Consider the following 13865-nt stretch of genomic DNA (forward strand, 5'->3'; position numbering starts at 1 on the left):
TAAATATTTTTAAAGTACTGTCTGATAAATGTTTCGTTAAAAAATTATATTACTATTAAGCTAATTTGTTTTAAAAATATTATTATGGAACCAATTTATTTAAAAAATAAATACAAACACAAATTTTTTTAAAGTTCTGCTTAATTATCAGCATTAGTAAAACCAGTGAACCAGTTTTTATTGTCAGTGGTGGTGGAAAGCTGGTGGTTGTGAATTGTGTGCTAGTTACAAATGCTGCATGCTTTTCCTTCCAATTGTCTTAATCTGCAAACTACTGTGGAGTGCAAACATCAGTCTCCCCGAATTTAATGCAACTTTCCTTTTAGCATAGAAGTAATGAAAAACATAAGCGAAATATTTCTGCCAGGTATATGCCCTCTTATAATAGAGATGTGTATTCTTGTTATTTTTCCTGCACTTACCCATTAAAATGTAAACAATTCCCTCTCTGGGAACGTCTGTCACAAGAAATTTCTCATTGCATTCTGGAATGGTTTAATTGCAGACAAAGCTTCAGTTCAGCTTATGAGTTTAAGCCAATCAATTCTAGAATCCATCAATCTCAGGAACTGCAGCCTGGGAGGTTTGAATCCTCTGAAGGGACATCACTGGATAAAGGTATAATGCTCTGCTTTAGTGTCTGTGACATACTAAAGAATTTAGGTTGCTTTGAGGTGGATGGCAGAAGTGAGAAAATACTCTGTTTGCCAGCACTGACAGCTGCTCCTTGGCAAGCACAAGGCACTAGTCTAGAATGTTCGTCCAGCTCTACACCTTATCACTAGCCTCGCGTAGTTAAGTTTAAATCCAGCTAATGCGGTTCTGTTCAAAGAAAGTAAAACTAAAATAATTCTTTATTAAAAATATAATTGAACTTACAGCTTTCTTCTGCCTTGTTTGTTCTTTCCTCTCATGACTGCATTCCATTTTCTGGTAGTAGGCTTTTCCTGCCAGTTCTTCTGGCCTAAGCCTCTGCAAGTGCATTTCAGAGTATGGAGGCAGTGTCTCTTCCTCTTCTGCCCTGTAGCTTGGAGGTTTCCCATAGTAATGGTCATTCCCTCGCTTGATGCTGGTTTTGGAAGGGGTTTCACTGCCATAGCTCTCATTGTAAGATTTACATTTGGCTTTTCTCTCCAAAACATTGCTCATAAAAGCATCATCATAAGCTCTGATGCCCTCATTTGTGCACCTTAGTGGATATTCTTCTTGCCTATCTCTCTTCCTTTGACTATTATAAATATGTCCCTGATCAGTATCATACCGCTCATTCCTGCTTCGACTCCTTTTGTTATAGTAATCATCCAAAGAGCTATCTTGATAGTGATACCGGTCTCTGAGTGCTCTATAATAATCCCCTCTGTCAGTACTTTTTCTCTCCCACCTTTCCGGCTCTAGGGAATTACCCCTCCTCCCCTTGTAATGGTATGATTCTGCAAATTGTTCAAGTTCATCCAGTGACCTCGTTTGGTCTTTGTCATGGAATTCAATCCTTTGTCTTTCACAAGATCGAGATCGAGACCGTGACCTAGTGAGCAATAAAAGTGAAATTATCTTTGTGGTTTTCTACTGCATTTCAACCAAATTAAATCCGGTTATGAAATTCTATTTCAACTAGAGTTCATTTACTTCTGTGCACTTTGTTCATAGAAAAAACATACTCTGAGTAAAGCTTTGCTAAACAAACAGCATGTACAGTATTCATATTAGAGCACACTTCAGTTCCAGGATAATGAAATGTGAGGCTGGATGAACACAGCAGGCCCAGCAGCATCTCAGGAGCACAAAAGCTGACGTTTCGGGCCTAGACCCTTCATCAGAGAGAGGTCTAGGCCCGAAACGTCAGCTTTTGTGCTCCTGAGATGCTGCTGGGCCTGCTGTATTCATCCAGCCTCACATTTCATTATCTTGGATTCTCCAGCATCTGCAGTTCCTATTATCACTCACACTTCAGTTCCATCTTTGGTTTGGAATGGTGGAAAATGGAGTGCACAGAAGTCGCACAACAAAATTAAATACTTAAATTAAATACTTGTAGTCCTTGGAAGTGAAATCGCTAAACTAATAATCTGGAAAACAAATTCATGGAAAGCATTTAAACAGTTTTCTAGATCAGTATATCATTGAAGAAATTTACAATAATTATATATCCCTGAGGAATAAAAACCCCATGAGAATAATGGTCCACTATCAGCTAACATGAAGGTAAGGGTATTATTTGATAAAAGGATAAGTTTATGTTGCCAAAATGAACAGTAATCCAAGATTTGAAAGGATTTTAAAATTTAGTAAAGTGTGATCAGGAATTGATATGTGGGATATGAGATGATACTATCTGGAAAATAAAAATAACCTGTAAAACTGAAGAGATTAGAGAAAGTACTTGTGGGTCCCTCACAGGCAAAGAAAGATGAAACTATAATACAGCTTAAAGAAATGACAAAAGTGAAGCAATTATTTTATGTCTATGTTCATGTAGAAGCCAGAAAGTGTATGTAGGATACTGGGAAACCAAAAGCATTACTAATTGGTCACACTAATTATTAAAGAACTAGAACTGATGAAATTAATGGAACTAAATGCCGACAAAATCCCTCAGATATGATATGGTAAGAAAAGTAATGGTTTTGTTGGTTTTGAACATGCTGAATTTCCCAGGTCCTAGACTTGTCCCCATAGGTTCAAAGGTAGTGAACATGATCTCACTGTTCAAGACAGTAGTGAAAGTGAAAACAAGAAACTACAGGCCAGTTAGCTTGATCTCAGTTTTGAAGAACCATTGGACTGCATGATTTCAAATATAAACAAAAAAATATCGCTTCACCAAACATACAATAATAAAAAAAGTCAGCATGGATTTGTTAATGGCAAATTGTGCTTAACTTGATTTGATGAGATAACAATGAGGCTGGTGGCAATTATGCAGTTGATGTGATGTACATGGAATTGAAAAGAATGATTGTGTTGAAACGCTACTTAACAGGCTTGACAACCAAGGTGAAGCTCAAAAAATAGAACATGTCAGCATGAATCATAAATTGGTTACTATAAACTAGTAGAAGATATATAGTTGGATTTCTCTGGAGTCAAGATTAGGATCATTGCTTTTCTTGATCTGTATTAATGTACCTTGGTATGTAAGGCACAATTTCAACTTGTACCAATGACACAAAACATGAAAGTATTATGAACTAGGTAGAGAATAGTAATACAGTTCAAGATACCTTAGGCTGGTGAATCAGTTGAGCATGTAGCAGATTAAATTTATTACAGGAAATATGAAACAAATTGGCAGCACGGTGGCTCAGTGGTTAATACTGCTGCCTCACAGTGCCAGGGACCTGGGTTCAATTCCACCCTCAGGCGACTATCTGTATGGAGTCTGCACATTCTCCCCGTGTCTGCGTGGGTTTCCTCCGGGTGCTCTGGTTTCTTCACACAGTCCAAAGATGTGCAGGCTGGGTGAATTGGCCATGCTAAATTGCCCTTTAGCGTTCAATTATGTGGGTTATTAGAAGGATGGGTCTGGGTGGGACGAACTGAAGGGCGGTGTGGACTTGTTGGGCTGAAGGGCCTGTTTTCACATTGTAGGGATTCGATGATGAATACATTTTCATAGGAAGAATGAGGACTAGGTGAGAGAAAAAAAAATGGTGGAGGTGCAGAGGCGGACCTGCAGACAACATTGAAGGTGACAGAGAAGGCTGAAAAAGCAGTTGTTAATAAGGCAAAATGGATAGTGAGCTTTATAAATCAAGGAATTGAGTACCAGGCAAGGAACTTACAGTAAAGCACTAGCTTAATCTCAATTAGAGTATCGTGCCCATTTCTGGGTCCAATGTAATTTTAAGGATGCGAAGCCATTAGAGACAGGTTGGAAAAAAGACTTCTGAGAATAGTTCCAAAGGTGAAGGATTTCAGTTACACAGATTGGAGTAGCTAGGGCTCATCCTTGGAGAAGAGAAGGTTGAGAGATCTGACTGAGATGGACAAAATCATGAGAGGTCTGGACAGAAGAGAAAGCAAATAACTGTTCCCATTAGTGGAATATTTGAGAACCAGAGAATATCGGTTTAAGAAATAATGGGAACTGCAGATGCTGGAGAATCCAAGATAACAAAGAGTGAAGCTGGATGAACACAGCAGGCCAAGCAGCATCTCAGGAGCACAAAAGCTGACGTTTTGGGCCTAGACCCCTCATCAGAGAGGGAAATGGGGACAGGGTTCTGGAATAAATAGGGAGAGAGGGGGAGGCGAACCGAAGATGGAGAGAAAAGAAGATAGGTGGAGAGGAGAGCATAGGTGGGGAGGTAGGGAGGGGATCGGTCAATCCAGGGAAGACGGACAGGTCAAGGAGCCTGGATGAGGTTAGTAGGTAGGAAACGGAGGTGTGGCTTGAGGTGGGAGGACGGGATAGGTGAGAGGAAGAACAGGTTAGGGAGCCGGGGACTGGCTGGTTCTTCAAGGACTGCAACTTTCCCCCCGCAGTGGTCGAGAACACCCTTGACCACGTCTCCTGCATTTCCCGCAACAAATCCCTCACACCCCGCCCCCACCACAACCGCCCCAAGAGGATCCCCCTTATTCTTACATACCACCCCACCAACCTCCGGATACATCGGATCATCCTCCGACACTTCCGCCATCTACAATCTGACCCCACCACCCAAGACATTTTTCCATCCCCACCCTTGTCTGCCTTCCACAGAGACCACTCTCTCCGGGACTCCCTTGTCCACTCCACACTCCCCTCCAACCCCACCACACCCAGCACCTTCCACTGCAACTGCAGGAAGTGCTACACTTGCCCCCACACCTCCTCCCTCACCCCCATCCCAGGCCCCAAGATGACTTTCTATATTAAGCAGATGTTCACCTGCACATCTGCCAATGTGGTATATTGTATCCACTGCACCCGGTGTGGCTTCCTCTACATTGGGGTAACCAAGTGGAGGCTTGGGGACCGCTCTGCAGAACACCACCGCTCAGTTCGCAACAAACAACCGCACCTCCCAGTCGCGAACCATTTTAACTCCCCCTCCCATTCCTCAGACGATATGTCCATCATGGGCCTCCTGCAGTGCCACAATGATGCCACCTGAAGGTTGCAGGAACAGCAACTCATATTCCACTTGGGAACCCTGCAGCCCAATGGTATCAATGTGGATTTCATAAGCTTCAAAATCTCCCCTTCCCCCACTGCATCCCAAAAGCAGCCCAGTCTGTCCCCGCTTCCCTAACCTGTTCTTCCTCTCACCTATCCCTTCCTCCTACCTCAAGCCGCACCTCCATTTCCTACCTACTAACCTCATCCCACCTCCTCGACCTGTTCGTCTTCCCTGGACTGACCTATACTCTCCTCTACACCTATGTTCTTTTCTCTCCATCTTCGGTCCGCCTCCCCCTCTCTCCCTATTTATTCCAGAACCCTCTCCCCATCCCCCTCTCTGATGAAGGGTCTAGGCCCGAAATGTCACCTTTTGTGCTTTTGAGGTGCTGCTTGGCCTGCTGCGTTCATCCAGCTTCACACTTTGTTAACATCGGTTTAAGATGAATGTGAAAAGAATAAAAGATGGCATGAGGATTTTTCTCAACATATGGAGCAGGTGGTTAGCCATGGAATGCACTGTGTAAAGAATGGGGGAGGTAGTTTCAATCATAGTCTTCAGCAGGGGACTGGATAATCAATTGAAGAGGTAAAAGGAATGCAGGGCTACAAGGAAAATATAGGCTGTATGGTCAGATGATTTGCTGTTGCAGAAAGCTGACATACACCACAGGTCTAAATAGCCTCCTTCTGTTCTGGATGTGAGTTTGCTCGCTGAGCTGGAAGGTTAGTTTTCAGACATTTTGTCACCTTTTTTTTATTTGAAAAAATATACTTTATTCATAGAATGTACAAAAAATAAAACATTTATACACCTACCCAGTCATGCAAGCCACTCCGGGTTACCCGGGGGTACGTACACCAACTAAAGGGAAAAAAAAAACAAAGCAAAGAAACCGCCCCGGCAGTCGTCACCCGGCACAGTCCCAGTTGGTCCCCTGACCAGTTGGGGAAGGCGCCAGCTGGGCCCAGTTACCAGACAGGATTCTTTTCCCTTTTCTGGACGAGGGGGCTCATACAGTGGTCTTTCCCCACCGCGCCTTGGCGGCGGCTGCCCCAAGCTTTAGCGCGTCCCTCAGCACGTAGCCCTGGACCTTGGAGTGCGCCAGTCTGCAACACTCGGTCGGGGCCAGTTCTTTCAGCTGGCAGACCAGCAAGTTGCGGGCAGACCAAAGAGCGTCCTTCACCGCATTGATGGTCCTCCAGGCGCAGTTGATGTTGGTCTCGGCGTGCGTCCCCGGAAACAGCCCGTAGAGCACGGAGTCCCGCGTCACGGAGCTGCTCGGGACGAACCTCGACAAATACCACTGCATCCCCCTCCAGACCTCCTGCGCATTAGGCACACTCCAGAAGGAGGTGATCAACAGTCTCGTCCCCCCCGCAGCCACCTCGAGGGCAGCGTGCGGTGGTGCAGAGATTCCAGGCATGCATAAAGGATCTCACTGGCAGAGCCCCTCTCACCGCCAGCCAAGCAACGTCCTTGTGCTGGTTTGAAAGTTCTGGCGATGAGGCATTCTGCCAAACGACTTTGGCAGTCTGCATGGGGAACCACACGACGGGATCCACCCTCTCCTTTTCCCGAAGGGTCCTGAGGATACTACGTGCTGACCACTGCCTGACGGCCTTGTGGTCAAAGGTGTTTCCTTTCAAAAATTTCTCCACGAAGGACAGGTGGTACGGAATGGTCCAACTACTCGGAGCGTTCCGCGGCAACGAGGCCAGGCCCATCCTTCACAACACCGGGGACAGGTAGAACCTCAGTAAGTAGTGACACTTGGTGTTTGTGTACTGAGGATCTACACACAGCTTGATGCAGCCACACACAAAGGTAGCCGTCAGGGCGAGGGTGGCGTTCGGTACGCCCTTTCCCCCATTTCCCAGGTCTTTGTACATGGTATCTCTGCGGACCCGGTCCATCCTCGACCCCCAAATGAAGTGGAAGATGGCCCGGGTGACCGCAGCGGCGCAGGTCCAGGGAATAGGCCAGGCCTGCGCCACATACAACAGTACCGAAAGCCCCTCGCACCTGACAACCAGGTTCTTACCCGCGATGGAGAGGGACCGGAGCGTCCACCTGCCCAGCTTCTGCTTAAATTTGGAGATACGCTCCTCCCAAGTCTTAGTGCATGCCCCAGCTCCACCAAACCAAACACCCAGCACCTTCAGGCAGTCTGTCCTGACGGTGAAGGGGATGAAGGAGCGGTCGTCCCAGTTCCCGAAGAACATGACCTCACTCTTACCCCTATTGACTTTGGCACCCGAGGCCAGTTCAAACTGGCCGCAGATGTCCAACAGCCTACTGACCGACCGACGATCGGTGCAGAAGACGGCGACATCATCCATGTACAGGGAGGTCTTGACCTGAAGGCCTCCGCTGCCTGGGATAGTCACGCCCTTCAGGCTCACGTCCTTCCTGATGGAGGCGGCAAAGGGCTCCACACAGCACACGAACAAGGCAGGAGAGAGCGGGCAGCCCTGCCTGACTCCAGATCTAACAGGAAAACTGTCTGATTCCCACCCATTGATCGAGACTGCGCTAACGATGTTGGCGTAGAGCAGCCGGATCCAATTGCGGATGCCCTCCCCGAACCCCAATTTGGAGAGGACGTCCCTCATGTAAGCATGAGAGACCCTGTCGAAGGCCTTCTCCTGGTCCAGGCTGACGAGGCAGGTGTCCACCCGCCTGTCCTGTACGTAGGCGATCGTATCCCTGATGAGCGCGAGGCTCTCAGCGATCTTCCTGCCCGGCACAGCACAGGTTTGGTCAGGGTGAATCACCGACGCCAGGACAGACCTGACCCGGTTGGCAATGACCTTGGCCAGGATTTTGTAATCCACGTTCAAAAGTGAAATGGGACGCCAATTCTTAATTTCTTTCCTCTCCCCCTTCCTCTTGTAAATGAGGGTGATGATGCCCTTCCTCATGGACTTGCACATTTCCCCTGCCCGAAGCGCACTATCGTACACCTCCAGCAGGTCCTGGCCGACCAGGCCCCACAGAGCAGAATACAGCTCGACCGGTAAGCCATCACTTCCGGGAGTCCTATTCCTCTGCAAGGACTTGAGGGCTCTGGCCAGCTCGTCCAGGGATATCGGCCGGTCCAGCCACTCCCTCGTGCCGTCGTCTAAGACCTCCGTGATAGACGACAGGAACGACTCGGAGGCCGTGCTGTCCGTGGGCTTCGTGTCGTACAGTCCGGCATAGAAGGATCTGCTGATCCTCAAAACGTCGGGCCGAGACGACGTCACCGAGCCGTCGTCCTCCTTCAGCCGGCTAAGCACAGAGCTCTCTTTGTGCACCTTCTGAAAGAAGAAACGCGAGCACGTCTCGTCCCGCTCCACGGAGCGGACCCTGGACCGGAAGATTATCCTGGAGGCCTCCGCGGCGAAGAGCGAGGCTTGCTGGCCCCTCACCTCGCGGAGGTCCTCCGTGACATCGACCCCCATCGACTGCAGAAGGAGCAGGTTCTGCACCCTTTTCTGGAGTTGCGACAGCTTTCCCCGCCTCTCTCTTGCCTTCTGAACACCCTTGAGGACAAAGAACCTCTTGATGTTCTCCTTCACCGTCTCCCACCAGTCGCCTGGAGACTCAAAGAGGGGTTTCACGGTTCTCCAACCGGTGTACTCCCTCTTAAGCTCCTCGACGTTCTCTGGGGTCAACAGAGTCGTGTTGAGCTTCCACGTCCCCTTGCCGGCCGGCTGGTCGTCCTGTAAGTGACAGTCGGCCAACAGGAGGCAGTGGTCAGAGAAGAACACCGGCTCGACACCAGTGGATCTGACCGAGAACGTCCGTGACACAAACAGGAAGTCTATCCTTGAGCGGATAGACCCGTCTGGCCGCGACCAGGTGTACCTCTGCTGTGCTCCGTCTGCAGGGGTGCTGAAGACGTCGAGCAGCTTGGCGTCCTTCACCGTGCCCATCAGGAATCTGGACGTGACGTCCAGTTGAATCCCCCCCACCCGCTGTCCCCACGCCGGATCAATGATGCAGTTGAAGTCTCCGCCTAGGATGACCGGCCTGGACGTAGCCAGCAGGGGTGGAAGCCGCTGCAGGACGGCCAACCGCTCACTCCGTACCGCTGGGGCGTACACGTTGATCAGCCTAAGGGGAGCGTTCCTGTAGGTGATGTCAGCCACTAGGAGGCGCCCCCCCACCACCTCCTGAACTTGAGAGATGGTGAAGTTGTGCCCCCGCAGCAGAATAGCCAGGCCCGAGGAGCGACAGTCGTTACCCCCCGACCAGATCGAAGGCCCACAGGTCCAGGCGCCGGACCATTTCCCGTACCTGCCGAGGTGCGGTATCCCGCACTCCTGCAGAAACAGGAGGTCCGCCTTGATGGTGGTCAGGTAGGCCAACGTGGACACACATCTCGCGGTTGACTTGACGCTGCGCACATTAATGCTCGCAATTCGTACCCCCATTGTGGGCAGTGACCGCAGTACCCTCCCCAAGTCCAAGGGCCAGCCCCTCCATCTGTCCCTTCATGCCCATTGCCCGGGCTAACTGCTGGACGCTCTCTGGGCTCAGGAAACCATCTGTGCTGCCTTCCGGGTGGCATCCCCCCGTCAGGGGTGCGGAGGCAGGAGGGCCCGGCTCCGGATCAGGCTGGGGACGTGCTGTTTCCTCCTTCCCGCCTGGAAGTTCCGGGGGGCCCTCCAGTGCTCCAGCGGCACTTGACTGGGTGTCGGAGTGAGCCTCAGGACGCCTCCCATCGCCTGGAAGCGGGGTGCTGCTTTCCTTCCCCCTCGAGACCTTTAACTTCTGCTTCGAGTGGGCCCTCTCCGAATCCTCCTCGTCAGAGGAGCTCTTATAGCCCCCCTGTAGCTGCCTCTTCCCTCCTGATTGTTGCGGTTCCTGGGCCCGTCGACGCACCTTCCTCCTCGCTTTCCGGACTGTTGTCCACTCCCCTGGGTCGCCTGTCGCCGCCTCCATTGGCTCCAGGTTGTCGGGGGGGATCGGAGCCTGCAGGGGTGCTTTGCTGGCCTCGGGCCCATCCTGCAGGGCTGGGCCCTCCTGCACGGCCTGGCCCTCCTGCACATTAGTGGGGTCCTTGCTGGGCCCTGGTGCCTTCCTCTCCTCCGGGGGGGCTGGCCCCACATTTCCCCTGCCGGCGACCTGGGCGTAGGTGGTACCCCGCCGCGGGCATGCCCTATAGAAGTGGCCCGCTTCCCCGCAAAGGTTGCAGCTTCTCTCTCGTGGGCAATCCTTTGCAAGGTGTCCCTCCTCCCTGCAGTTCCTGCAGATGGTGACTTTGCAGTCGGCCGCCATGTGACCTGACCTACCACAGGCATGGCAGACTTTAGGTTGCCCTGCATAGGTCAGGTAGCCCCTGCTCCCGCCGATCGCGAAGCTGGACGGTGGGTGTGCGACATTCCCATCTGCGCCCATCCTCAGCGTCACCTTGACCTGCCTCTTACTCGTCCAGATGCCAAAGGGGTCCATCATGTCAGTTAGGTCCCCTTCCACCTTCACATGCCTTCCGAGGAAGGTCAGGACATCAACTGCTGGCACATGCGGGTTGTACATGTGTACAGTCACCATACGGCTCCTCTGCGCTGGCATCACAAACAGTGGGACAGCGGTCAATACAGAGAGGGGGCCCTCACCTCCTTTCTCCTTGAAAACCTCCAGGAAGCGCTCGCAAAGCTTGGCACTCCGGAAGGTCACATCGTAAAAACCTCCTCCGGGGAAATCCTGCAGGCAGTAAATGTCCGCAGCAGCAAACCCACAACAGTCCAACAGGACCCTCTTCACGAAGAAGGTGCGGTCCACAGGTGCACCTTCATCCACCTTCTTTACAGAAACACGGATGGTGTTCCGGACCCCCTGACCTAGGGCACGAGCACTTGCCGCAGCCATCGTTGCAGGTTGGCTGCTCCCCTGAACCAGCGTTAGGCCGAAGCCAGCATTAAGATCCACCGGTCGCAAGGGTGCACAGCCAACCCGACGTCCTCCTTTCACCTCCAAGATAGCACTCTCCTCCTCTCAGTCCACAAGAGAGTGGGTCTTTATTGTGTTCGAGATGTAAGCTAGTTCACTGAGCTTGCCGGTTTGTTCCCAGATGTTTCATCACCATTCTAGGTAACATCATCAGTCAGCCTCCGATGAAGCGCTGGTGTTATGTCCCGCTTCCTATTTATCTGTTTAGGTTTCCTTGGGTTGGTGATGTCATTTCCTGCATTGATGATGTCATTTCCTGTCCTTTTTCTCAGGGGATGGTAGATTGGCTCCAAGTCAATGTGTTTGTTGATGGAGTTCTGGTTGGAATGCCATGCTTCTAGGAATTCTTGTGCGTGTCTCTGTTTGGCTTGTCCTAGGATGGATGTGTTGTCCCAGTCAAAGTGGTGCCCTTCCTCATCTGTACGTAAGGACACGAGTGATAGTGGGTCATGTCGTTTTGTGGCTAGTTGATGTTCATGTATCCTGGTGGCTAGCTTCCTGTCTGTTTGTCCAATGTAGTGTTTGTCACAGTTCTTGTAAGGTATTTTGTAGATGACGTTCGTTTTATTTGTTGTCTGTATAGGGTCTTTTAAGTTCATTAGCTGCTGTTTTAGTGTGTTGGTGGGTTTGTGGGCTACCCTGATGCCAAGAGGTCTGAGTATCTGGCAGTCATTTTGGAAATGTCTTTGATATAGGGGGGAGTGGTTATGGTTAACCCTACATCAAAGACATTTCCGAAATGACTGTCAGCCACAAAACGACATGACCCACTATCACTCGTATCCTTACATACGGATGAAGGAGGACACTACTTTGATTGGGACAACACATCCATCCTAGGACAAGCCAAACAGAGACACGCACAAGAATTCCTAGAAGCATGGCATTCCAGCCGGAACTCCATCAACATAAACGTTGGCTCCAAATCAATCTACCATCCCCTGAGAAAAAGAACAGGAAATGACATCACCAACACAGGAAATGACATGACCAACCCAAGGAAACCTAAACAGATAAATAGAAAGCGGGACATAACACCAGCGCTTTGTCGGAGGTTCACTGTTGATGTTGCCTAGAATGGTGACGAAATGTCTGGAAACGAATCTTCCCGCTCAGTGAACTAGCTTACATCCGGAACACAATAAAGACCCACTCCTTTGTGGACCGAGAAGAGGACAGCACGACTGTGTTGGAGGTGGAAGGAAGACGTCGGGTTGGCTGTGCACCCTTCCAACCGGTGGATCTTAATGCTGGCTTCGGCCTAACGCTGGTTCGGGAGCAGCCAACCTGCAACGATGGCTGCGGCGAGTGCTCGTGCCCCAGGTCAGGGGGTCTGGAACACCATCCGTGTTTCTGTAAAGAAGGTGGATGAAGGTGCACCTGTGGACCGCATCTTCTTCGTGAAGAGGGTCCTGTTGGAGTGTTGCGGGTTCGCTGTTGCGGACATTTACTGCCTGCAGGATTTCCCCGGAGGAGGTTTCTACAATGTAACCTTCAGGAGTGCCAAGCTTTGCGAGTGCTTCCTGGAGGCTTTCAAGGAGAAAGGAGGTGAGGGCCCCCTCTCTGTATTGACCGCTGTCCCACTGTTCGTGATGCCAGCGCAGAGGAGCCGTATGGTGACTGTCCACATGTACAACCCGCATGTGCCAGCAGTTGATGTCCTGACCTTCCTTGGAAGGTATGTGAAGGTAGAAGGGGACCTAACCGACATCATGGACCCCTTCGGCATCTGGACCAGTAAGAGGCAGGTCAAGGTGACGCTGAGGATGGGCGCGGACGGGAATGTTGTACACCCACTGTCCAGCTTCGCAATCGGCGGGAGCAGGGGCTACCTGACCTATGCAGGGCAACCTAAAGTCTGCCATGCCTGTGGTAGGTCAGGTCACGTGGCGGCCGACTGCAAAGCCACCATCTGCAGGAACTGCAGGGAGGAGGGACACCTTGCCAAGGATTGCCCTCGAAAAAAGCTGCAACCTTTGCGGGGAAGCGGGCCACCTCTATAGGGCATGCCCACGGCGGGGGACCACCTACGCCCAGGTCGCCGGCAGGGGCAAGCCCCCCCCCGGAGGAGAGGAAGGCACCAGGGCCCTGCAAGGACCCCCCCTAATGTGCAGGAGGGCCAGGTCATGCAGGAGGGCCCAGCCCTGCAGGATGGACCCGAGGCCAGCAACGCGCCCCTGCAGGCTCTGCTTCCCCCCGACAACCCAGAGTCGATGGAGGCGGCGACAGGTGACCCAGGGGAGTGGACGACGGTCCGGAAAGCGAGGAGGAAGGTGCGCCAGTGGGCCCACGCACCGCAACCATCAGGCGGGAAAAGGCAGCTACAGGGGGGGCTGTAAGAGCTCCTCTGACGAAGGAGATTTGGAGGAGGCCCACCCAAAGCAGAAGCTAAAGAGCTCAAGGGAGAAGGAAAGCAGCACCCTGCTTCCAGGTGACGGGAGGCGTCCTGAGGCTCCCTCCGACACCCAGCCATGTGCCGCTGGGGCCCTGGAGGGGCCCCCGGAATTTCCAGGCGGGAAGGAGGAAACAGCGCGTCCCCAGCCTGACCCAGAACCGGACTCTCCTGCCTCCGTATCCCCGACGGGGGGGATGCCACCCGGAAGGCAGCACGGATGGTTTCCTGAGCCCGGAGAGCGTCCAGCAGTTAGCCCGGGCAATGGGCATGAAGAGACAGATGGAGGGGCTAGACCTTGGGCTTGGGGAGGGTACTGCGGTCACTGCCCACAATGGGGGTACGAGTTGCAAGCATTAATGTGCGCAGCATCAAGTCCACCGCAAGATGTGTGTCCACTTTGGCCTACCTGACCACCATCAAGGCAG

At 51.3% G+C, this 13865-nt stretch overlaps 1 protein-coding gene across 4 annotated transcripts in view; it reads right to left on the reverse strand.

Annotated features, from left to right (window-relative positions):
* LOC125457110 (immunoglobulin-like domain-containing receptor 2) overlaps nt 1-13865 on the reverse strand; it is a 143119-nt gene that overhangs the window by 9418 nt on the left and 119836 nt on the right. For all 4 annotated transcript variants that reach the window (XM_059650273.1, XM_059650275.1, XM_059650274.1 and 1 more), the window contains one exon: nt 880-1525. In XM_059650273.1, coding sequence (XP_059506256.1) covers nt 880-1525 — 646 coding nt within the window. The remainder of the gene's footprint in view (nt 1-879; nt 1526-13865) is intronic.

Source organism: Stegostoma tigrinum, chromosome 12 (genome assembly GCF_030684315.1).
Source record: "Stegostoma tigrinum isolate sSteTig4 chromosome 12, sSteTig4.hap1, whole genome shotgun sequence".
Classification (NCBI taxonomy): Eukaryota; Metazoa; Chordata; class Chondrichthyes; order Orectolobiformes; family Stegostomatidae; genus Stegostoma; species Stegostoma tigrinum.